At 46.2% G+C, this 23,237-nt stretch overlaps 1 protein-coding gene across 3 annotated transcripts in view; it reads left to right on the top strand.

Annotated features, from left to right (window-relative positions):
* LPIN1 (lipin 1) overlaps positions 1-23,237 on the top strand; it is a 159,157-nt gene that overhangs the window by 20,323 nt on the left and 115,597 nt on the right. For all 3 annotated transcript variants that reach the window (XM_056128498.1, XM_056128506.1, XM_056128489.1), the window contains exon 2: positions 22,958-23,014. In XM_056128498.1, the coding sequence (XP_055984473.1) occupies positions 22,958-23,014 (57 nt within the window). The remainder of the gene's footprint in view (positions 1-22,957; positions 23,015-23,237) is intronic.

The raw sequence follows: 23,237 nt of genomic DNA, 5'->3' as shown, positions 1-23,237 counted from the left end.
GTGTCTGCGGTGATGCCTGGACCGACTCACTCACCGGTTCCCTCCATCTGTGCTGGGCGTCACTCTGGAGATGCTGTGTCTTCTCATTCACTCTGTGTAAGCCCATGGAGGCTACAAGCAGCTCCTGCTGTTTTCCAGTCCGAGGTCGAGCAGAGGATGAATATAACAGGGCTGGCTGGCTTTTGGAATGTCTGTTATCATTTTTATTATAGAAACTCTTTCATACATAGTTTCTATAATAATAAAAAAGTTATGGAGAATACTGGGATGACAATCTGCATTCCCCCAAACAACCTTAGCAATCTAGAAATCTTTTTATAGGGGCCAGGGTGACAGTAAAGTGGGGAGGGTGTTTGCCTTGCATGCAGCTGACCCGGGTTCGACCCCTGGCATCCCATATGGTCCCCTGAGCACCACCGGCAGTGATTTCTGCATGCAGAGCCAGGAATAGCCCCTGAACATCGCTAGGTATGACCCCAAAAAGGGGGAAAAAAAAAAGAAGAAAAGATAAATCTATTTATGGTGGAAATGCTCCATGTACCAGTCTCTGATCAACTTTCTGCATCTCGAGTTTCTGTGATAGTCCATCTTTTTTGACCCCGTATGGTTTGTTTATTTAGTGTTCCTGCCCATCAAGTAAAGATATTTTTATTAAATAACTTATTTTGTTTTTTCGTGTTTGTTTTTGAGGTGCCATACCCAGCCATGCTCAGGGCTTGCTCTTGGTTCTGTGCTCAGGAATCACTCCTGGCAGACTCAGGGGACTATATGAAGTTAGCCATTAGCAAGGCAAATGTCCCATCCTCTGTACTACCTCTCGGACCCAATAAGATAAATACTTTTTTAATCCAAGAAAATAATGAGGTGGCTATTTGATTCACACACTCAAGAGTATTTATTGGTCACTTATTATATGGCAAATACTGTGCTAGAAATGACAGAAAGTAAACGACAATTATAAGAGTATATAAATCATAAACTACATTAGAAGTTAAAGGTGCAGAGAGAAGGATAAAAAGGGTCAAGGGTCAGAGGTTCTGAAGTGGGAGGACAGGCTTCATATGCAGCTAGAGAAATAGTGCATGTGCTTTGCATGCAGCCAACCCTGGTTCAATTCCTGCTACCTTGTGGTCCCTTCAGCACAGAGCATGGAGTAGAGCCCCAGCACCTCTGGGTGTGGCAAATGCCCTCCCACCCCCACCAAAGGGGGAAAAAAAAGAATGTGGTAACTGAACCCAAATTGTTGAGGGTGTTGGCCATTTGATTTGGGGAACCATTTTCTTTTGGGGGGAAAGTGTTCCAGGGCCCTATCATGACACTCCTGGACATAGCTGGATGGACTCTAAAGGGACGCGATCAGGAGATGGAGTTGGTAGGGGTGTGGGGGTGGGTGTACAAGATGAGAGCATCAGAGATGAAGTTCAGGTGGGTGGGGGAGAAGGGGAGGAAGCATGCTTTACTGAGCAAGGACTCACTGTCCCAGGCACATAGAAGCCGGCATCGAGAAAAGTCTTTATTGCAAAGTCAATTGGCAAAGAGACAGGAGCTCAGATCTCTATTCTTGCGCCTAGAGTGTTTTATCAGGTTACAAAGGATCACCAAGGGTAAAGTTGGGATTTGTAAGCATTGGGTTGTCTTTGTTGTTGTCTTCTCACTTCAGTAAGGTCTGGAGTTTTTAGCTTTTTGATTCTGCCAATGAATTGGTGTCCCACTGTTGCCTGAGGTCACTTAAGGTCAATCTTTAACCTTTTGCACTTGTCCAGCTTCACGTTCTGTTAAAAACAACAGCTTAATCTTCCGTTGGTGATCTGGTGATCGCAGTCTCAGAGAGGAAACAAAACAAAGGCTGACGACATTCCCTGCCTTGGACTGTTTTGCTCTGGGTCACATGTGAGGCTTTGCAGGCCAAGGTGAGGACTTTGGCTTTTCTTGGAGCCCTTGCAGGTTTTGAGCTGAGCCCCAATGCTCTTTGCCCTCTTTGGATACAGTTTGTAGAGAAGAGAAGCAGAAAGTTCAGTTAGGAGATTACGACATTAAACAAGGGGATGTCTGGGGGTGCTCAAATTCAGGGGAGAGTGGTTGCAGTGGGAGGCTGAATTCTAGACTCATCTTGAAGGCAGAGCCATTGAGACTTGCTGGTGAATCCATAACTGGTGTGAGAAAGGGAGCCAAGGCTGCCTTAGTACCTGCAAGGATGTAGTTTCCATCTACCAAAATGAAGGGGGATGTAGGTGGAAGAGAAGGAAGGAAGTTAGGTTTGGACTGGCTAAGTTTGAGATGTCTGTTGGATTTGCCTAATGGAGATGCTGAGTCAGCAGTGGACCTCATGACTCTCGAGCCCAGAGATAGATGAGTGAGCACAGGAGACACAGCTGGACATCATGAGCCCAAGGAAGGGACTCAAAGCCCCAGGACTGAGAGCCAGTGCAGGTGGAAAAGAGGAAGGAGAACTGAACTGTGGAGTACAGAAAAGAGGCCTGAAGGTCACCCAGAGCCATCGTTTGAACAGGAGAAGAAGCTGAAAGAATTTGGTGTTCTGAAAGCCAGGTGACAGAAGTGTGCCAAGGAAGGGAAAGTGAGAAATAGTGACAAAGGTGATTCATTGATCAAGAGCAAGATTAAGAACTGAGCAATTAAAAGTATCTTCAAAGACAAAACGCCACTGACCAAGCAAGTGGAAACCGAGATAAACAAATGGGACTATCTTAAAATGAAGAAGCTTCTGTACCTCAAAAGAAACAGTGACCAGAATACAGTCAGTCTATAGAATGGGAAAAGATACCCTTCTGATAAGGGGTTAATGTCAAAGATATACAAGGCACTGGTTGAACTCTATAAGAAGAAAACATCCAACCCCATCAGAAAAAGAGGCGATGAAATGAACAGAAACTTTCTCAAGGAAGAAATCTGAATGGCCAAAAGGCAATGAAAAAATACTCTTCATCACTAATCATCAGAGAGATGCAAATCAAAACAACAATAAGATATCATCTCATACCACAGAGACTGGCACACATCCAAAAGAACAAAATCAACAGGTGTTGGCATGGGTGTGGGGAGAAGGAGACTCTCCTTCACTGCTGGTGGGAATGTCAACTGGTTCAGTCTATTTGGAAAACAATAGGGACATTTCTCCAAAAACTAGAAATTGAGCTCCCATTTGACTCAGCAATACCACTTCTGGGAATAGATCCCAGAGATGCAAAATAAAATACAGTAGAAATGACATCCGCACTTGTATATTGTGTATTGCAGGACTGTTCACAATAGCCAAAAAACCCGGGTGTCTGAGAACAGATGACTGGTTAAAGAAACCTTGGTACATCTACACAATGGACTACTATGCAGCTGTTAGAAAAGATGAAATAATGAAATTTGCATATAAGTGGATCGACATGGAGAGTATAATGCTAAAAGTGAAATGAGTCAGAGAGAGAGGGACAGACATAGAATGACTGCCCTCATTTGTGGAATATAAAGTGACATAATGGAAGGCTGTCACCCAAACATAGTAGAAATAAAGACCAGGAGGATAGCTCCATGGCTTAGAAGCCGACCTCACATGCTGGGGGGAAAGGCAGCTGGGGTAGAGAAGAGACCACTAAGTAAATGATGGTTGGAGGGCTTGCTTGGAATGGGAGATGCATGCTGAAAGTAGACTATGGACCAAACATGTATTGCAAACCATAACACCCAAAAGGAGAGAGAGAGTAAAAGGGAATGTACCTGCCACAGAGGAAGGGGATGGGCGGGGATAGGATGTGGATGGCGGAAGGGGTACTGGGAACATTGGTGATAAAGAATGGGCACTGGTGGAGGGAAGGGTACTCGATCATTGTATGACTGAAATGTAATCACAAAAGTTTGTAAGGCTGTAACTGTATTTCATGGAGATTTATTAAAACAAACAAACAAACAAAAAAACCCCTTACTCTCCAGAGGTAGAAAAAAGGAAGCAGACTAATCTGTATGAGTAGATTCCATCCTCAAAATTTTGGTAATAATTTCATAATTTTGAAGGGAAACTAGAGATTAATATCTCTGTGGATATAAAGTAATTATATGAAAAAGAAAAAAGAACTGAGCAATATCTATAGGATTTAGCAGGCACATCTGCCATTGGTGACCTTGGTGAGGATAATTCTGAAGGATTGGGGAGAGAGGATCCAAAGCTGAAGTGTTGAAGAGAGAATGAACTTGGAGAAATCTTGTAGAAGAGTTCACTGAAGGCAGAAGGGGCAGGGTGCCTGTGATAGGCAGCAAACCAGGAAAACCAAGCAAGAAACTTTTAATAGGATTGATTCCGTTGAGATGTGGATCAGTCTTGGGAATTGGTTCCCCAGGAGGCCACCAATGACCAACAAGGCCTGACTGCAGGTCATGTTTCCTGCGGGGAAGCAGGCTGAACCCCAGAGTTTTGATTCTCAGAGAGGGATTTTCCCAAAGCACGAAGAAGCAGAACCACATTCAACTTTTTAGGACAGGGCTGATTCCCCAGTAGTTCTGGTGGTGGCCAGGTCAGAGTACACCCACTAGTGCTCAGGGGACCATGTGGTGCTGGGGATCGGGCCTGGACATGTTCCAGCCCTTTGAACCACCCCCCAACCCTCCCTTGTCCTTAACCCCTAGCTGGCAGCTCAGAATGGCCAGAGAGAGTCATCTGTTCCTGCACCAGACATGAGTATTGATACCATTTGTCCCCTGTCCCTGATCATAGCTGTTAATTGAAATAAATATTTCCATGAAGAGGTCATAGTCACGGTCACAGTCCTCCTATTGTTCATCGATTTGCTCGAGTGGGCCCAGTAACGTCTCCATCGTGAGACTTGCTGTTACTGTGTTTGGCATATTGAATACATCACGGGTAGCTTGCCAGGCTCTGTAAGTAAAAGAGTAATTGATCAGTCAGAATACTCAGAGGCAAAGCGCCAAACTGAGGGGCACAGGCCAGGGGAGGCCTGTGTGAGACTTGTCTGAGTGACTTGCCTCCTTCACCCTCCTCAGAGTTTTAGTTTATAGAGATAAGTGACAGGCACCAAAAGGACGTATAATTACTCTTTAGGGTAGAAGGCATCAGATTAATGTTTAACTCAGTTAATAAAAGGCAGTTGATTTCTAACAGTTCATTGATAAAGGAGAAAGATTCTAACTTCAGAGCACTCCTTTGATCTGACAAAGGTGAATCAGTCCCAGCTGTCTGGGAAGATCTAACGGTCAGAGCTGATTGGAATCTTTTATCCTAAAGGTACTCCGGATAGCCTTCATGGCCCAGTCTTTTATGGCTGTGCCTGGCAACTAGTCTCCAGGCCAGATGGGGCTTGAACTGAGCTTCTCCAACTTCTCTCTAAGGCTCCCCGGGCTCCTGCCTGCCCTTCTCTTTGCCCTGGTTCCCCCTGCCAGTGGGCATCTGTAGCATGAGCCCGATCCCCGCCAGATAAGGGACCTCCTGCTTGGTGTCTCAGTCCCCATCCTCAGGCCCAGAAACTCAAGTCCTGAGAACAATGTGTATTTCTGGGCTAGCTTTGTTCCTTTCCCCCATCTTTTTTTTTTATTTATTTAGATTTATCTGATTTTTATTATATATTTACTACAGTGTCTTCTTTAGCATCTCATAGTGCAAGTTATTTATTTATTCATTTATTGCTTTTTGGGTCACACCTGGTGATGCACAGGGGTTACTCCTGGCTCTGTACTCAGGAGTTACTCCTGGCGGTGCTCAGGGGACCATATGGGATGCTGGGAATCGAACCCGGGTCAGGCCACGTGCAAGGCAAACGCCCTACCCGCTGTGCTATCGCTCCAGCCCCATCCCCTGTCTTACTTTTCTTGCTTTGATATGCTCAGGGTTCACACACATGGTTGCAGTGTCTAAATGCTTTGGGGTGTCAACAGGACACCCCAAAGCAGCACTGCTAAGGGATCTCATTGGGATGTGGGGCATTGCATGGAATTGAACTTGAAGTCTCGTGTCTGCAAGGCTGTAGTCCTCCCCTGAATCACATCTACCTCTTTGTCTTTAAATAGAGTCGGGAGAGGTGTCTGGGAATCCCCGAGAGGTCCTCTGTGTCCCCAAACCAGTAACCAGGACACTGCTAACTAAGACAGCCTGGCCCTGAGTACTGTCTGCCCTCCAAGCTGGAGCAGCAAAAGCTCCTGGAGGGACGTGGCGACTGTTGGGGAGCAAGAAAGAGCACCCCCTGTCACTCTGAGTTAAGAGCTGGGCTTTCCTCTGTCCCCCCCCCCCCCACACCCCCAACTGCAAGCTGGTAGCATCCCGCGGATTGAGGAATTCAGCCTTTCTCCTCTGCAGGAGAGGAAGCTCAGTCTTTGCAGTGCCCTAGCTGGCTCCTTGGCGGGGCACACAGGGACCAGCCACTGTCCCGTGGGCAGGAGTGGAAATACGCTCGGAGTGGAAAAACGCTGCTTTTGTGGCCGAAAAAACTTCGCTCCCGCCTCAATTAGCCTTGGCTGGCGAGCAGCGGGCATTGCCTGGGTGCCAAGCCCCGCCCTCGGCCCCGCCCCATCGGAAATTTCATCCCTAGTGTAGTCTGGGGCTGGAAGCTGGGGGAACAGCTCGCGGGGTCCCAGGGCAGGGAGAAGGGGCTTCGGGTGAATCCCCGGGGCCGGAAGGAAGCCCCAGGCTGTGGGACAGTCGTGGCCCGCTGCCTTCGCGTCTCTCCCCGGCCTGGAGGGCCCTTTCCTCTAGTGCTGCGCCCCGGGTTTTCATTCTGCGAGTTGTGGGGTGCGGTCAGACATCAATCAAGTGGGTGGGGCAGTGGCCCTCGAGCCCCTGCAGCACGCAGTGTCCTCTCCGGCCGCCCAGCTGGCGCGCTGCCTGCTGGCTCTCCTCCCTGCCGCCGTCCCCGGAGACCAGATGCTCTCCTAGAAGGGACTGGACGTACCTAAGGTCAAAGGGCTTTCTCCGAGTTCTTTGCTTAAAGGCCTCCCTTAAGCTGCAGGTCACCTCACCCACCTCTTCTGAGAAATAAATGCAGGAATGATAACACGAGAGCTCTGTTGTTTGGGGAGAAACACACTGACTTTTAGGTTTTTTCATTCGTTTTTTTTTTTTGTTTTGTTTTAGTTTTCCAAAAATGCTCATTGTACTGCTGCCGTTCCCTGCACACACAAATTGAAATGGTAGATGGCAAATGAAAGCTGTTAATTCTTATTTTTATTGTTACTTATAGTGCTGGAAATAGTACCCAGGTCTCACTCTTGCAAAGCTTGTGCTGAAGCTGTTTTGTTGTCATTGTTTTGCTTTGGGGGGCCACACCCGGTGGTGCTCAGTGCTTACTTCCTGGCAGTGCTGGGGAGTCACTGTGTTGTGGGAGATCAAGCTGGGTTAAGACACATGCAAGGCAGGTGCCTAAACTTCTGTACTATCTCTCTGGGGAAACCTGGTTTTTAAATTTAAGATTTGGCTGGCAAAGAGTTTCAGGTATACAGCATAATTATTCAGAGCTTAGTGCATAGCTAACATTCATCACTGGATATATTAGTTATAAACACTTTACTCAAGAAGAGGAATCTTATCATCCACTCCCTTATCAACTTTCAAGTACATAAGATAGTAATATACTCCCCACACTGCACCTTCTATCCCATGACTGACTTAAATAGGGAGTTTGCTCCTTGTGACCCTCCTCACCCTTTGGACCTTCTCGTGACATCCTGCTGCTAGCAGCCGCCCATCCAAACAAATAAAATTCTTAAAACTCAGATGCAGAGAGCAGACTCGTGGTGCCAGGGCCTGATTTCTATAAGCAGGGCTTTTTTTTGTTTGTTTGTTTTGTTTTTTTGCTATTTGGGTCATACCTGGAGATGCACAGGTTTTACTCCTGGCTCTGCACTCAGGAATCACCCCTTGTGGTGCTCAGGGGACCATATGGGATGCTGGGAATCGAACCCGGGTCGGCTGTGTGCAAGGCAAATGCCCTACCCGCTGTGCTATTGCTCCAGCCCCATATAAGCAGGGCTTTTGAATTGCTTGATGTTATTCATCCAAACTTGGCAAGGAAGCACGGTTGGCCATCTTGGTGGGTTATAATAAGTGCATGAGCTCTTGAGCAGGACTCCTCAGATTCTTTTTAAGATATTTATTTATTTTTGGCACATCTGGTGGTGCTCAGGGCTTAATTTTGGCTGTGTACTCAGGGATGACTCCTGGTGGTACTCAGGGGACCATGTATGGTGCCAGGAATTGAACCCAGGTCAAGCCACATACAAGGCTTTCCCACTGAACTATCGGCTCCCTTCATAAGACTCTTCTTTTGAGATGGGACAAACCTTGTGTCTCAGGGCCTCTCCCTTGGAGCTAATGTTGTGAGTGAGATTACACTGCATCTGAAAAGAAGCCTTGCCACCAAGTGTTCAGAGGTGTAAGAGCTCTTGGGTTGTTTCCAGATAACTATTTTGGCTACTGTGTATAGTGCTGCAATGGATATAGGAGGACAAATGTGTTTTTGAAATAGTGTTTTGGGCCCCTTGGGTAGATGTTGAGAAGTGGAGTTGCTGAATCACGTGGACACAGTATGCACATTGTTTTCAGAAGCCTTGAACTGGAGAGTTGGTTTACAGAACTGAATTTATCTGGGGTGAGGGGCAGAGATGGATGGGAGGGGTCCCTGAGCCCTGGGTGGAGGCAAGTGGGCAGACACTCGGAGAAGGGTGGTGCTGGCATGAAACTGGAACTAACAGCATTGTAAATCATGGCACATCAATAAAAATGGGGTGGGGGTGGGAGTGTAGGAGATACGTACCGTCTCTTTGAAGGATAGCAGATACAGCATTGGGTTTTATATACCTTTGAAAGGATGGGCTCCTGCCTACTGCAGGACTCTCCCTGTCTCCTCTAGAGCACTGTCCCCCTTGGGGAAGACAGTTAGGGGCTACATACCAACAAAAGGGCTTCAGGGACATTAGAATCTTTGTTTAAGGCAGGCTCTTGTGTTTTGTATCCTTTTTGCAAACGCGTCCACATGCGAACCTTTCTGGGGAGCACTTTCTTGCAGGGTGTTAAATGCATTTAGAAAGAAAAGGTTATGGGATGGAGTGACAGTACAATGCATAAGGGGCTTGCCTAGTATGCAGCCTACTTGGGATTTGATCCCTGGCATCACCTATAGTCCCCCGAGCACTGCCAAGAGTGCAGACCCAAAAGTAGGCCCTTGAGCACCACTGGGTGTGGCCCCCAAACCAAACCAAAACAAAACAAAAGATAAGTTGACTTTAGCTCTACTGGGAGCTAAAGGAAGTTGGACTTCAAAGTCCATATGAATGCCAAGTCTTCTGGGAAGCCCTGCTGGTGTTGGACACACCTCACATTCTACTATCTTGCTGACTTAAAGCATCCCCAGAGGCGGTAGGGAGAAAGAGGAGAGAGGAGGGGGAAAACAGAATAGGAACCTTCGCACCACACCTGATAAGGTGAAAGCACCTCTGTTGTGGCCCCCAAACTAGGTCTGTCTACAACTCCTCCTTCTGCATTGCCGCGAGCTCTCTTTCTCAGCTCCCCCTCACTCTGGGTCCATGTAGCCTCACTGGCTGATGACTAAGTGAAGGGTGACCCCCTCCTCTGTTGCTCATCTCCTCCCACACTAGCTGGTGAACTTGATCTTCAAGCCCCAGCTCTTCTCAAATGACTCCCCACCCCCCACCCCACTTACTCAGCCCCGGTGGTGGTACATACTGGTTGTATGATACAAATTTGTTTCTGCGTCTGTTTTTCCTGTCAGACTACGGATAACTAAAAGGGATCAGGTCTTAGTCATCATTGTGATTGCCCCAGGGATGAACTCAGCCTTCCCGCATAGGACTTGGCACAAATAGAAGCTCAATTAATGCATGACTAGAGTCAATGAAGCTTTGTCCTGGGTGGCTGCTTTGTCCTGGGTGACAGCAACACACGTTTTTCCACAGCACCTGGCCCAGGTGGCACCCCAGGTGGACTGGCGTTATGAATGAATAATGGTACCAGGGTGTTGCCGTTTAGTTATGTGCTGTGGTGGTAGGAATAATGATAATCATATGACATGTATTTCATGCCTAATATGTACCCATTTCTATGATGATATTCTGAATTCCTTCATATTTAATTCTCCTAATAGCAATATATTTTTTACAGATGAAAAAGTTGAAGTGCTGAAAAAGTGAAATTCCTAGATCAAGGTCATATAAGATTCTCTGCGATGGGTTTAGAATTTGAGCTCAACCTGGCCAGATTGCACAGTCTGGGTCAGTGTTCTTCAACCCTTTTACACCTGCAGAGCTGACTCCTATCCTGCATATGGTCTACAGACCCGCAATTAGAACAAAGACGGTTGGGTCTATGACTTTCAACCTTTGCACACCTGGGGATCAGTAACAGTCTGGTGATTGAAGAATACTGATCTATATTTTAGGTCACCTTATGAAAAGCTCCTTATCTGATTTATTATTACATCCAGGGCTGATGTGACCTTTCTCCTTGGCTAGGTGTTTAATACACTTGGTCTGTGGCTGTACTTGATTAGCTATACTTAGCTATTGTGCATAAATCCCCCTTTGGGTATATCAATGCTTTATAAAATTAAGTTTTTTTAAAATCAATATTTTAATGTAATCCTGGATATCTGCTGAGCTTCATATATGGTCTTGTGGTCTCAAGTCTTGTACTGACCCTTGAGATTTGCTTGAGTGAGATGTTGGAAGACACACAGATCTGGGCATGTCTGCCAGGAAAGAAGAGATTTGGAATTCTCACTGCTAAAGAGACCTGGACACAGGAGCACAGCACACAGGGTAGGCCCACTGGGGAAAGATTTCAGGTCAGTCAGAAGGCAGAGGGATCCAGGGGAAATGTAGGCAAGAGACCTTATTGTGATTCCAGGCAGAAGAAAGGAGCAGGGTGGGTAAGCTGGTCTAGAGCAGCCTCCTGTCACTAATACCCAAGGACAGTAGAGACAAGGGCCAGGAAGATTCCTCCATGGTTGGAAACCTGTCTCATGAGCTGGGGGAGAAGGCAGCTGGAATAGAGAAGGGATCACTAAGTCAGTGATGATTGGAGGGAGACATGGGATGGGAGATGTGGGCTGAAAGAAGATAAAGGACCAAACCTAATAACCTCTCAATATCTATATTGCAAATAATAATGCCCAAAAGTAGAGAGAGAAAGAGGGAAATTGTCTGCCATAGAGACAGGGGGTGGGGTGGAATACTGGGGACATTAGTGGTGGAAAATGTACACTGGTGGAGGGTGTTAGATCATTGTATGACTGAAACTCAAACACGAAAGCTTCATAACTCTATCTCACGGTGCTTCAATAAAAAAAATAGAGCTGCCTCATATCATGATTTCAACTGACTCTGGGACATAGAGAATGTTCCAGGGTTCTGAGATGTGTCACTGTGTGATCAGGGCTGAGGGATATTGGCTGAGAGGTAGAGAGTCAGGAAAGAGCAATTGGAGCTCTGGCCAAATAGAGTTGGCTGGTTGGCACAGGAAAGATATGGGCAGAAATAGCCTCAAGCTCTGTCTGGCTCTGTAGGAAAAAAAATACAACTGATTTATTTATTTCTTAAATTATGATTTTTGGCCATGCCAGGATATGTGCAGTGCTTACTTCTGACTCTATACTCAGGAATCACTCCTGGTGGTGCTGGGGGTTGGGGTGGGGCACTTATGCAGTGCCAGGGATTGAACCCTGGTTTACCCTGTGCAAGGCAGGCATTTTACCTGCTCTACTGCCTCTCTGCCTCAAAAGCCGGGTTTCAATTGGTCTCTAGTAAGAGGTCTTCACTGTTAAGAAAATATTTAAGCAAAAAATAGAAACACATTTTTTTTGCTTCTTCCTTTTAATAATCGGTGTTTGGTAGCATAGCAACTACACTTGCTCCTCTGACTGGCTCAGCATGGGGAGGGACATCAATACCCAACGTGGAAAAAGCATCAGGATGCAGAAAACAAATTAGAATAATTAGAATATGACTAATAAATTAAAAATACACGAAGTAAATCAGAGTACGAAAAATTTAAGGAAGACATCAGAATATAGAAAACCAAATGACATGGCCAGTGCCCGGAGAGATGGTACAAGGATTGAAGTGCTTCCCTTGCATCCCACAGACCCTGGTTCAAATCCCCCACCACAGATATGGTCCCTAGCAGCACCACTAGGGGGTCCCTCCTGAGCACAGAGCTAGAATTAGCCTCAGAGCACTGCTATTGGGTTTGGTTCAGAAACAAACAAAAAAACAAAGGCATGATCAATACACCGGGTATCTTTAATGCAGCTGTGACATGGCCTCACCTGAAGGAGCTCATTCTCCTGTGAGAATGGGGTTCCTGCAGTAACAAATGCATGAGGGGTGTCCTTGGAACTTCAGCAGAGTGCAAACTGTAACACAGATATGTGTAAAATGGGATAAAATCACATTTCTCTCCTCTATGAAACATACACAGGTGTAATTTAAGTTAGTTTAATTTGGGGGGGCCATACATGGCGGTGCTCAGGGCTTACTCCTGGCTCTGCACGCAGGGATCATTCCTGGTGGTGCTCAGGGGACTAGACTGGTGCTAGATTTAAATCCAGGTCAGTTGAGTGCTAAGCAAGTACTTTCCCTGCTGTACTTCTCTTTAGCCCAGCAGTTTTGTATATATAAATAGACAAAGAAGCACAATTGAGACATGAGACATGAAACACATGCTCCATCCTCGTTGGTATGTGTGTACATCCCCTGCCCCCGACGCATATATGTAATTGAATCACTGTGAGATACACAGTTACAAAGTTGTTCATGATTTGGTTTCTATCATCATAATGTTCCATCACCCATCTTTTCACCAGTGTACATTTCTCACCACCGATGCCTGAGTTTCCCTCCTGTCTCCCTCCCTCCAGCCTACTTCTATGGCATGGCAGGCACTTATTTTTTTCTTGGCTTTTTGGGTCACACCTGGTAATGTTCAGGGGTTACTTTTGGCTCTGCACTCAGGAATTACTCCTGGCGGTGCTTGGGGGACCATATGGGATGCCGGGAATTGAACCCGGGTCAGCTATGTGGTTTGCAATACAGGTACTGCTTTCTCCATTTTCAGCACTCAGTTCTTGTCCACAGTGATCATTCCCAACTATCTTTGTCTGTTTTTTTCCTTTAAAATAAACCACTTCAAAGCATAGTAACTTAGAGCACTGTCATTATAGTTCCTGGTTTACCAGGTCAGAATCTTGGCAGGGCTTGATTCAGTGATTTCCCTGCTCCCCACGCGTTAGTGGCCAGGATTGTCTGATGAAACATGGCTGGTGGGTGGGCTCGGTCCAGGATGCCTTCCCTTCGATGTTCGGTAGCTTGGTTGCTGGCAGTGACTAGAACATCAAGCCTCTGGAAGTCTAGACAAAAGTGTCTACCCAGGCCCCACCAACAGGGCGTATCTGAGTCAGACTGCTTAGCTGGGATCTAGCAGCCCCCCAGCCCCCCTCCCCCAAAATAAAAGAGAATTGCAAGAGAGAAGAGGAAGTTTTCTAGCCTCAGAAGTTGAAGGTCTTCACTTGGCCTGTAGAATATTGAGCAAGTACATTGCTTAGCCTAACTCGGTCTGAAGGCGGGGGAGTGGAGGGGGGGGTGTACTTCCTAGCTGCTGCCTTCAATGGGAAAAGGAGCTACACATCCTCCTGTGCACTCACAGGCATGGACACACACAGCCGACATATCCTGTGTGAGGCTTATGTCTTCCCTGCTAGTACACCATGTGGTTGCAGCCTGGGCCTAAAATAGTGGCAACTTGGGAGGGCCATATCCCAGGACCTCCTCTGATGATCTTCCAAGGAGGCTATGCAAGGACCATGATGTCTGGGCAAGAGCCTGCCCTGGGGAACATTTCTTTAGAAGAGGATTTTCTATCATCTCCCTTCTTCAGTATTCTCTCCAGCCTGCCCAAGAAGTCTGGGCTCAAAGAACATCTTCTAATGCGCAGGAGAATCAGTGTCAGAGTGGGCCCTCACATTCCCTCAGTCCCCAGTCCCCAGGTTCTACATGTGGGGACAAAAGCTCCAGAGAAGAGGCAAGCCCTTCTGGGACCCCATAGCCATCGGTCCATTCTGAGGCTCTGTTCTATGCAGTCTCCTTCCTCTGCCTGAATCTTTCAACCCCAGCCCCATCTTTGTGCCCCACTGCTGCAGAGACAAGGTTCATGCATGCATTGGATGTCTGGGCTACCCTGGACTCTAACATAGGGCAGTCATAGCTGGGCAACAGCAGACCAACAGTGAGGCTCAGAGGAAGCTAAGCTCTCACTTGTGTGGCCAGGAGGATGTGACCAAAGGTTCAAAACATGAGCCCACCTGCAAGCAGTAGGGACCAATACCACCTTCATATTTCCTTTAAAGAAGCACAGAACCAGCCTCTGTGGGTTGGTAAGCCCCACTTCTATATCAGTAGCCTGAAACACAGACAGAATGAGGCCTGGGTTTTCAATAGCCAAACCTGGGTCAAATGCAAGCTCATCTTCCCTCCCCCCACTTATAAGTCTTGTCACCTTGACCAAGTCCTCCAGCCTTACAAGCATCAGTGTCCTCTATTGTACAGAGAAAATATACTTTTATCCTCCCATTTCACAAGGATTCCTAATTACTGTGTGCCTGTGCTGGTGATGGGCTGGAGCGATAGCACAGCAGGTAGGGCGTTTTCCTTACAAGTGGCCAACCTGGTCGATTCAAATTCGATTCCTCCGCCCCTCTCAGAGAGCTCGGCAAGCTACCGAGAGTGTCTTGCCTGCACGGCAAAGCCTGGCAAGCTACCCATGACGTATTTGATATGCCAAACACGCAAGTCTCACAATGTTACTGGGCCCGCTCGAACAAATCGATGAACAACAGGAGGACAGTGACAGTGACAGTGACAGTGCTGGTGATAAGAGTGATGAGGTGTCCTTACCTTCTGGAAGAAGCTGTCATGAGCTGGAAAGATGGGCAAGCAAATGTAATGTTGCAAACTGTGCTAAGCTCCAGGAAAGTGGAAGTGGGTGCAATCTTTGTGTTCCAGTCAAGGAGATCTACGATAACCTCACAGAGGGAGTTGGAACTTGGCTGTGGGCTGAAGAACGAGTGGTAGCTTTCTAGCTGAAATGTATCTTGAGAAGAAGGAGTGGTTTGTGCTGTTACAGAAGTACTGAGAGAAAAACAGGCAGCACTCGAGAAGTACGAGGCAGGCAATCCAGATTTCTTATGCATGAGGAGTTCACTCAGCGTTTTATACATTAGCTATTTGCTACACTGCTCTGGGTTAGGGGAGAGGGGGATACTTTTCCATTTCAAATATATATATATATATATGTATATATATATAATAGTTGGTACAATCAGTGATTAGTAAAATTTGTTTTAAATCCCATCTACTTATTTTTTTGTATATTCCTGGTTCCTGTTCATGCAACCTTATTAAACTTGTACACTTGTTCTGTTCTCGTCTTAACTTTATGATTTATGATCTACTCATCTCTGCTAAATTACTTGGGGCTCCTGCTCCCAATTTCTGCTGTAGTGCAAAGATTCTGTGGCTAGCTGAAATTAGCTAACTGGAAAGGTTAAAAAGCCAAAGGAAGAGTAGAGTGGATAGGACATTTGCCTTGCGTGCCGTTGACCTGGATTTAATCCCTGGCATCCTATATGGTACTCTGAGTACCACCAGGAGTAATTCCTGAGTGCAGAGCCAGGAGTAACCCCTGAGCATCACCTGGTGTGACCCAAAAAGCAAAAAGTAAATAAATAAAATCAAATTGAATACATTTTATATCTTTACTGGACTGGTTTTTCCATGATTGCAACATGACCATATTATATTTCAGAAAGATGAGTGTGACTGCCTGGAGCCTGGAGCTGTGAGAGGTAACAGGATGTGATCCCATTAGGAGACTGAGCCACACAAAATAGTGGTTCCCCCTAATGACCTGTGTGCTACTCCTCTGAATGTGCACATTATATAATGAAAAACAAGGTTATGCATGGAATTAAGTTGCTCATCTCCGGCCTTAATATAGGGAGATTATCCTGGATTACCTAGATTTGTCCAACATAATCCCATGAGTTCAGAGGGTTGGTCAGAGAGATGGGATGCTGGAAACCTCAGTCTGATTTTGCTAGCTTTGAAGATAGTAGCATTATTCTCCTCATTTTGTAACTGAAGAATGAAATTTATAAGACCTGAAGAGTGCTGGAAAAAACCAAATTCAATTAAGTATAAGAACCATGACTTTAATCCAATTCCTTTCCAATTGACTTTCCATTTCTCTATTGAAGAACTCTCTGGGGAAGGACTCAGGGCCAAGTTTGACTTTCTGTTGCTGAAGCCAGCATCTCATCATCAGTGATGGTCAGCCTTGTACCTGAACATCCTCTTTCTTCTCTGAGTCTCAAGATCTCTTACTATGGAGTGACGTATTGGTCTAGAACTGGGGATTCATTCCCCACGAAACATTTCTAGTTAGACTGAAGAGGTTTATCATTTCCCTAACATTATTTGTAAGGTTTCTGGGAATATGTACATATTTTCAGGAGGGAATTCATAGTATTCAACAAAATCTCAAATAAGCCCCCAAAAGTTTTTCCTTCTAGGACTAAAACATTAAAGTGGCCTTTAAAAAATTGAAGGGGGGTGGGGCTGGAGTGATGGTACAGTGGGTAGGGTGCTTGGTTTGCACGTGGCCAATCTGGGTTCGATTCCCAGCATCCCATATGGTCCCCTGAGCACCGCCAGGAGTAATTTCTGAGTGCAGAGCCAGGATTAACCCCTGAGCATTGCCAGGTGTGACCCAAAAAGCAAAAAATAAAACAAAATAAAATAAATAGATAAAAAGTTGAGGTGACCTGGGTGAAAGAGTATGATGCTAATTAAACTTAACGTGTTAACCATTATCTAAGGAAATGTCTATTAGGAGAGAATCTGTGTTGGTCATTATTACAGGGACGGGATGTAGGAGAAGGTAGACGAAGTCCCATTTTTTTAGTAGTGGAAACAAAGCAAAGAATAAATGCACAATATTATACTGGGATCTGACAAACTGCTAAGAAGAAAAGGAGAAAGGAATCCATGTCCAAAGACAGGAGGTAGCGAATGCCAGCAGGAAAGGGAGTAGGGAGTCTTAATGAAAACAGCGAGACTGAGAGAGCAGTTTGTGGAAGTCAACAGCGAATGACTGAGAAACAGAAGGAAATGAGCCCCCTGACCATGGGCAAGGTGCAGGTCACGTGGGGCCTTGGAATTTATTGAGTGGAATGGAATACTGGACATTTGGATTAGAAGAATGGCTGGATGCAGCATTCCAGAAGTCTCATTCTGTTGGGAGCAGAATCTTGTAGGAAGGGAAAACTGTGGCCACGTGAGACAGCTGCTTGGATTCAAGAGGGAGAGATGGAGCTGGAGTGATAGCAGAATGGATAGGGTGTTTGCCTTGCACCCGGACAACCCGGGTTCGATCCCCAGCATCCCATATAGTCCCCCGAGCACTGCCAGGAGTGATTCCTGAGTGCAGAGCCAGAAGTAACCCATGAGCATTGCTGGGTGTGACCCAAAAAGAAAAAAAGGGGGGGGGGGGGAGATGTGGTAGGGAACTTTGTGGAAGGAACAGCATCAGGACAGGATATGTTCCAGACTGGATATCCGTTTAAAAGATGAGTCCTCCAGGATCCTTTCGAGCCAAGTCCTGCTTGTGTTTGACAGCATTGCTGGGGGGTGGGGTGGGGGGTTGTTGGCTGCCATGATGATGTCCTTCAACCCCGGTATGATTGCTGTTTGCCTGAGCAAGTCAAATGACCAATGGCGAGTCTGACGCATGTCACCGAGGAATTCTCTGCATTAACTATTCCTAAGTGGACCATGGGTTCAGAAGTTTAATGAGTAGAAATACTGGATGAATGGACTGGAGTGGACTTCTTTGAGAAAGACCCTGAGTGACAATCAGCTGAAGAAAAGATTGGCAGCTAAGACCAAGAGGAGGGACGTGCCAGAAGTGGGATCATGACCTTCATTTAGACTTAGCCATTATCACTCCCATTTGGACCTAGACAACCAGGTCAAGAGGAGCTGTGTCTTGCTCAAGGCCACGCAATGATTCAGCACTGACCTGCCTCAGCAGTGACCCATCCAGAGTGAGAATCCAGGGACCTGACTCCCGGTTCCTCTTCTATCCATGAACTCTGCTGCCAACAACTCTGCTGCTAAAGACTAGGCATCCAGGGCACAAAGGGTGGGCTTCAACTTTTGTGTTAGTTTTATTTTTAACCCCCCTTTCCTTTCTTTTCCTTTTTGCTGTTGGTGTGGTGATGCTACTATTTTGGGTTTTCATGCTTGGTTGGGCGCACACACACAGGGTTGTGGTGTCCCAGAAATCACATTAGTTTCCTTCTTTCTTTCTTTCTTTCTTTCTTTCTTTCTTTCTTTCTTTCTTTCTTTCTTTCTCTTTCTCTCTCTTTCTCTCTTTCTTCCCTTCCTTTCCCTTCCCTTCCCTTCCCTTCCCTGTCCTGCCCTGCCCTGCCCTGCCCTGCCCTGCCCTGCCCTGCCCTGCCCTGCCCTTCCCTTCCCTTCTCCTTCCTTCCTTCCTTCCTTCCTTCCTTCCTTCCTTCCTTCCTTCCTTCCTTCCTTTCTTTCTTCCTTTTGGGTCACACCTGACATTGACCTTCCCACTATATTATTGTTTTGACGCCCATAGAGATCACATTCTTGTTGTGGTACCAGGGGTCTTAAGACAGTCTCCTGATCACTTGATCACTTGACAACCCGTTACTCATTGATTTGCTCAAGAGGGCACTAGTAACGTTTCCATTCGTCCCTGTCGCGTGCTAGTGTAGCCCAATGGCGTGTGCTCGTTCTAGGAACACAAAGAGCCTCAAACCAATCTTTCAGGGTCTGGATGAAGAAGTCTGATCATCTCGTAGGTGGGCGGCCACATGATCTTTTGACGTCCCATGGAATCCAGTTGGTAATGGCTCAGTCCAGTCGTCATTCCAAATCTCATTATGTGTCCAGTCCATCTGATTTTCGACGCCTTGGCAAATGGGACAGCATCCCTGATTCTTAACCATCAACAGAGTTCGGAACTCCGTATTCTTTCTCTCATTTGAGTGAAGTATGATACTCTAAGCATAGCTCTTTCGATTCCTCTTTGGGAGACCCGAATAGTGTTCTCATCCTGTTTTCATAGGGCCCAGGTCTCTGAGATGTATGTTAGTGCAGGAAGAACAGTGGAATTGAAGAGATGTGCCTGGAGCCAGAGGTTCTTCACCCTCTTAGCTATTTCTTCGACACTCTTGAAGGCGTTCCAAGCTGCTGTCTTCCTCCTGAGCAACTCAGGTGCCAGGTCATTGGTCATGTTGACTTCTTGACCTAGGTACACATAACTGTTGCATTCAGAGATGTTTGTTCCATTGAGAGTGAATGGAATGTCAGGAACAAGACTGTTTCTCATAAACATTGTCTTCATGAGATTCAGCTATTAGTCTGACCTTTCCACACTCACTCTCGGGCCGAGACTCATGCATGAGTGAAGCTCCACAGAACCAGGTAAGCGGAACTCTGTGACCTTGGACTCCAGGCTCAAGGGACCCGGGAACAGAGATCCTTTGCCTGCTCCCACCAATCTCCGGCGACCAAGGGATTAAAACCAGGAGCCCCACCCTGCTCTGTCCTATCTGCTTCCACCATTCGCTGGTGACTCAAGGATTCCACACAGAAGACACACCCTACCGGTACCAGATAAATACCTTGCCTGGCAGACCTTCGCTACCTCCACTACCCAGCCGCCACCACCTCCAGGATGCTTTCTGGAGCAAAGTGGCCAAGCAAAACATCATAAGACACTTAATACCCATCTTAATGGATTGCCGCGCCATATTTGATAGGGTTCAAATATGGTTTGAACCATGGGAACACCTGCAAGAGTGAATAGAGGTCGCCCTAAAAGCTTCTATACCTCTCGGAGAGCCTGGCATGCTACTGAGAACATCCCGCCCGCACGGCAGAGCCTGACAAGCTATCCGTGGCGTATTCGATATGCCAAAACGAGTAAATACAATGGGTCTCAGGACAGTATTTCTGGCATTGTACTCAGCATTTGGGTGGGGTTGAATCCCGTCACATGCTTGCAAGGCAACTGTTCTACTGTTGAGCCACATCCCAGGGTCTAGAGTTTTAGGATTTTGAATGACAGCAGTCATATACTTTTGGAGTAGAATGACATTATCTTTTCCTTAGTTTTGAGAGGAAATATTGTTGAAATACATGGATTCATTATTATGCACTGGTGTGCTCCAAGACCAGTTTCTGATGGGAATGGGCATTGGTTTTTCACACACTCGTGAGAACAGGCTGTTTGAGAATTCATTTAAGCTCAATTCTAATTCTATCTACCTGGAGATGGCATGAGATTCTATGAGTTAAGGTCTCAGACTCCCTAGAATGCCCTTGATTTCAGATATCAGTTGTAAGCCCCTGGGGTTTTATGCTCTCTGTCTAACCAATAACAGAATGGAAGGGGCCGTGATTCTTTCTCAGACTCCTTGTGCCTGTTACAAGCCCATGTTAATTCCTGTACTTCTGACCAACTGCTTTTAAATCAGAAGTTCCCAGAAAAACCTCCTGAGGACAATTTGCTAGAATGGCTCTCAGAATTCAGGAAACCCATTTCTCTCCTGATCACTGGTTTATTATAAAGGATGTAAGAGGAAGAGTCTGATGGAAGAGATTACAGGGCAAAGTGTAGAGAAATGGCTCAGGGTTTCCTCCGTCCCACTCCAGGCAAGCTGTTCACCCCAGACTTTCATGTGTTCACCAACCCAGAAGCCCTCCAAAGCTGCCCTCTTAAATTATTATGGATTTTTCATTCAGAGGCATAATGGTTAACTCAATGGACTTTGACAATTTTTCTTAATCTTCAGTCCCTCTCCCATGCCCTCTGAGCAGTAGGACTGGCACACTCTAATCACGTTATTTTCTTGGCAACCAGCTCCCATTCTCACATGTATTTACCCAGAATTACCTTCACAAACAGTCAAAGCTACCAGTAGCACTGTAGCACTGTCCTCCCGTGGTTCATTGATTTGCGCGAGTGGGCACCAGTAACATCTCTATTGTGAGACTTGTTACTGTTTTTGGCATATTGGATATGTCACAGGCAGCTTGCCAGGCTCTGCCATTGGGCAGGATACTTTTGGTAGCTTGCCGGGTCTCTGAGAGGGGTGGAGGAATCGAACCCGGGTTGGCCGCATGCAAGGCAAATGCCCTACCTGCTGTGCTATTGCTCCAGCCCAAAGCTACCAGTAACACTGAGAAAATTCCAAGGCTTTGGGGGAGCCAGAGGCAGGAACTATGGATCAAGTACATATGAGAAATCTTTATATAAGTAGCCAATTTATAAGTTCCTTAGGAATCACAGTATCACAGCCATTTGGGGGAGTTCTTGGGTTTATATTTAAATCTGTGAAATAAAACCAAACTGGTGGGTCAGGGCAGGGGAGGGGAGGAAGTACTCTTTCAATCCCCTAGCAGTTGGAAGTGTATTTTGTGTTTGGATTGGAATTTTATTTTTGGGGGGGATCAAGTCCAGGCACTGTGAATTAAATGGCTGGCAGCCTTCCTGGCCTGCCACGGGAGTGTGAAACAAGCTATTGTTCTGATGAGTGCTGGTAGGCGTGTGACTTGTGCCCTGCGAAGAATCTGAGTTGGAGGGCCTAGCACATGTCCGTCCTAGTTCCAAGGCACACTGCAGCTAGTCACAGGAACCAGCAGGAACCACTGCAGAATTAATTAATTAATGAATTATAATTGCCATATGAAGCAATTTATAGATGTAGAAACCAATCACATGCAATCTCAATTTCCCAACAAGGAACCAGATTTGGGTAGAATTCCTCCACTCATGTTTACCTTCTTTCCCAGATTCTGTCTTATGGGGAAAATCTATCCTTCTCATACATGTGCTTCCAGGATTTTTTAGAATAGTCTTCTGCCAGTTTCCCTTCCAGTTTCTCTCAATGATACCATCATCTACCTAATCACCCAAATCCAACCATCCTCAGAATGTTCCTCATCAGCCATTACCCACACATTTATCCGTTGCCCATAGAATCTCAGGGGAGCCTTAGCTACCCCTTTGTCTGTGTCTCCAACTTATCACCTTTGCTCATACTCTAGACATTCTTTGCTGGAATGACCTTTAAATTGGCTCCTTTGCCTCTAACACACAGATGGCAGAGTCTTCCTTGTAAAATACAGATCTAATCATCCTGCTTCTCCGATGCTCCTCACTGGGTAGAGAATGCTTGTTCTTTAAATATGTTTTCTTGTTATTGTTGTTGTTGTTTGTTTATTTTGGGGCAACATACAGCAGTGCTCACAGCTTATACCTGGCTTTGTTCTCAAGGATCACTCCTGGTTAGGTTTTGGGGACCACAGGCTGCACCATTTCTTCTCTCTTTTTTCCTTCCTTCCTTCCTTCCTTCCTTCCTTCCTTCCTTCCTTCCTTCCTTCCTTCCTTCCCTCCCTCCCTCCCTCCCTCCCTCCCTCCCTCCTTCCTTCCTTCCTTCCTTCCTTCCTTCCTTCCTTCCTTCCTTCCTTCTTTCCTTCCTTCCTTCTTTCCTTCCTTCCTTCATTCCTTGATTCCTCCCTCCCTCCCTCCCTCTCTCCCTCCCTCCCTCTCTCCCTCCCTCCCTCCCTCCCTCTCTCCCTCCCTCCCTCCCTTCCTCCCTCCCTCCCTCCCTCCCTCCCGTCCTTCCTTCCTTCCTTCCTTCCTTCCTTCCTTCCTTCCTTCCTTCCTTCCTTCCTTTCATCTTTCTTTACTTTCTTTTTTTGTTGTTGTTGAGCTAGCCTTCATGTGTTAACGTGTTCTACAATTCACCAATTGCTATGGTATAGAGTTCAGTGGTTTTTAGTATATGTATGGACTCATTTCAGAATATTTGAATTGATTTGTAATTCTTCTCCTCTCCAGATTCCAATAATGAGAGACCCTGGATGGATTCGAAATGTATGGTCTTCAAACATTAATGTAAGTGAAGCTGCAATGAACGGCTTGTTATTGGTGATTGGTTTCAAGAGAGAAAATACTGGATGCATTGGGGCTGGTTGCCATGCATGCGTGTGATCTCTGAATCAAGGGTCCTTTCAGAGTTGGTCTATGGTGTTTTATGGTTAGATAAGCCCTGGATGGAGGTAGGAGCAACTGGATTGGTTTTAATCTCTTTCAGTGTTCCAGCCTCTCCTGATCATAC

The sequence above is a fragment of the Sorex fumeus genome, unplaced genomic scaffold (assembly GCF_029834395.1).
Source record: "Sorex fumeus unplaced genomic scaffold, SorFum_2.1 ptg000006l, whole genome shotgun sequence".
Lineage (NCBI taxonomy): Eukaryota > Metazoa > Chordata > Mammalia > Eulipotyphla > Soricidae > Sorex > Sorex fumeus.
This window is presented reverse-complemented; position numbering and strand designations above follow the sequence as displayed.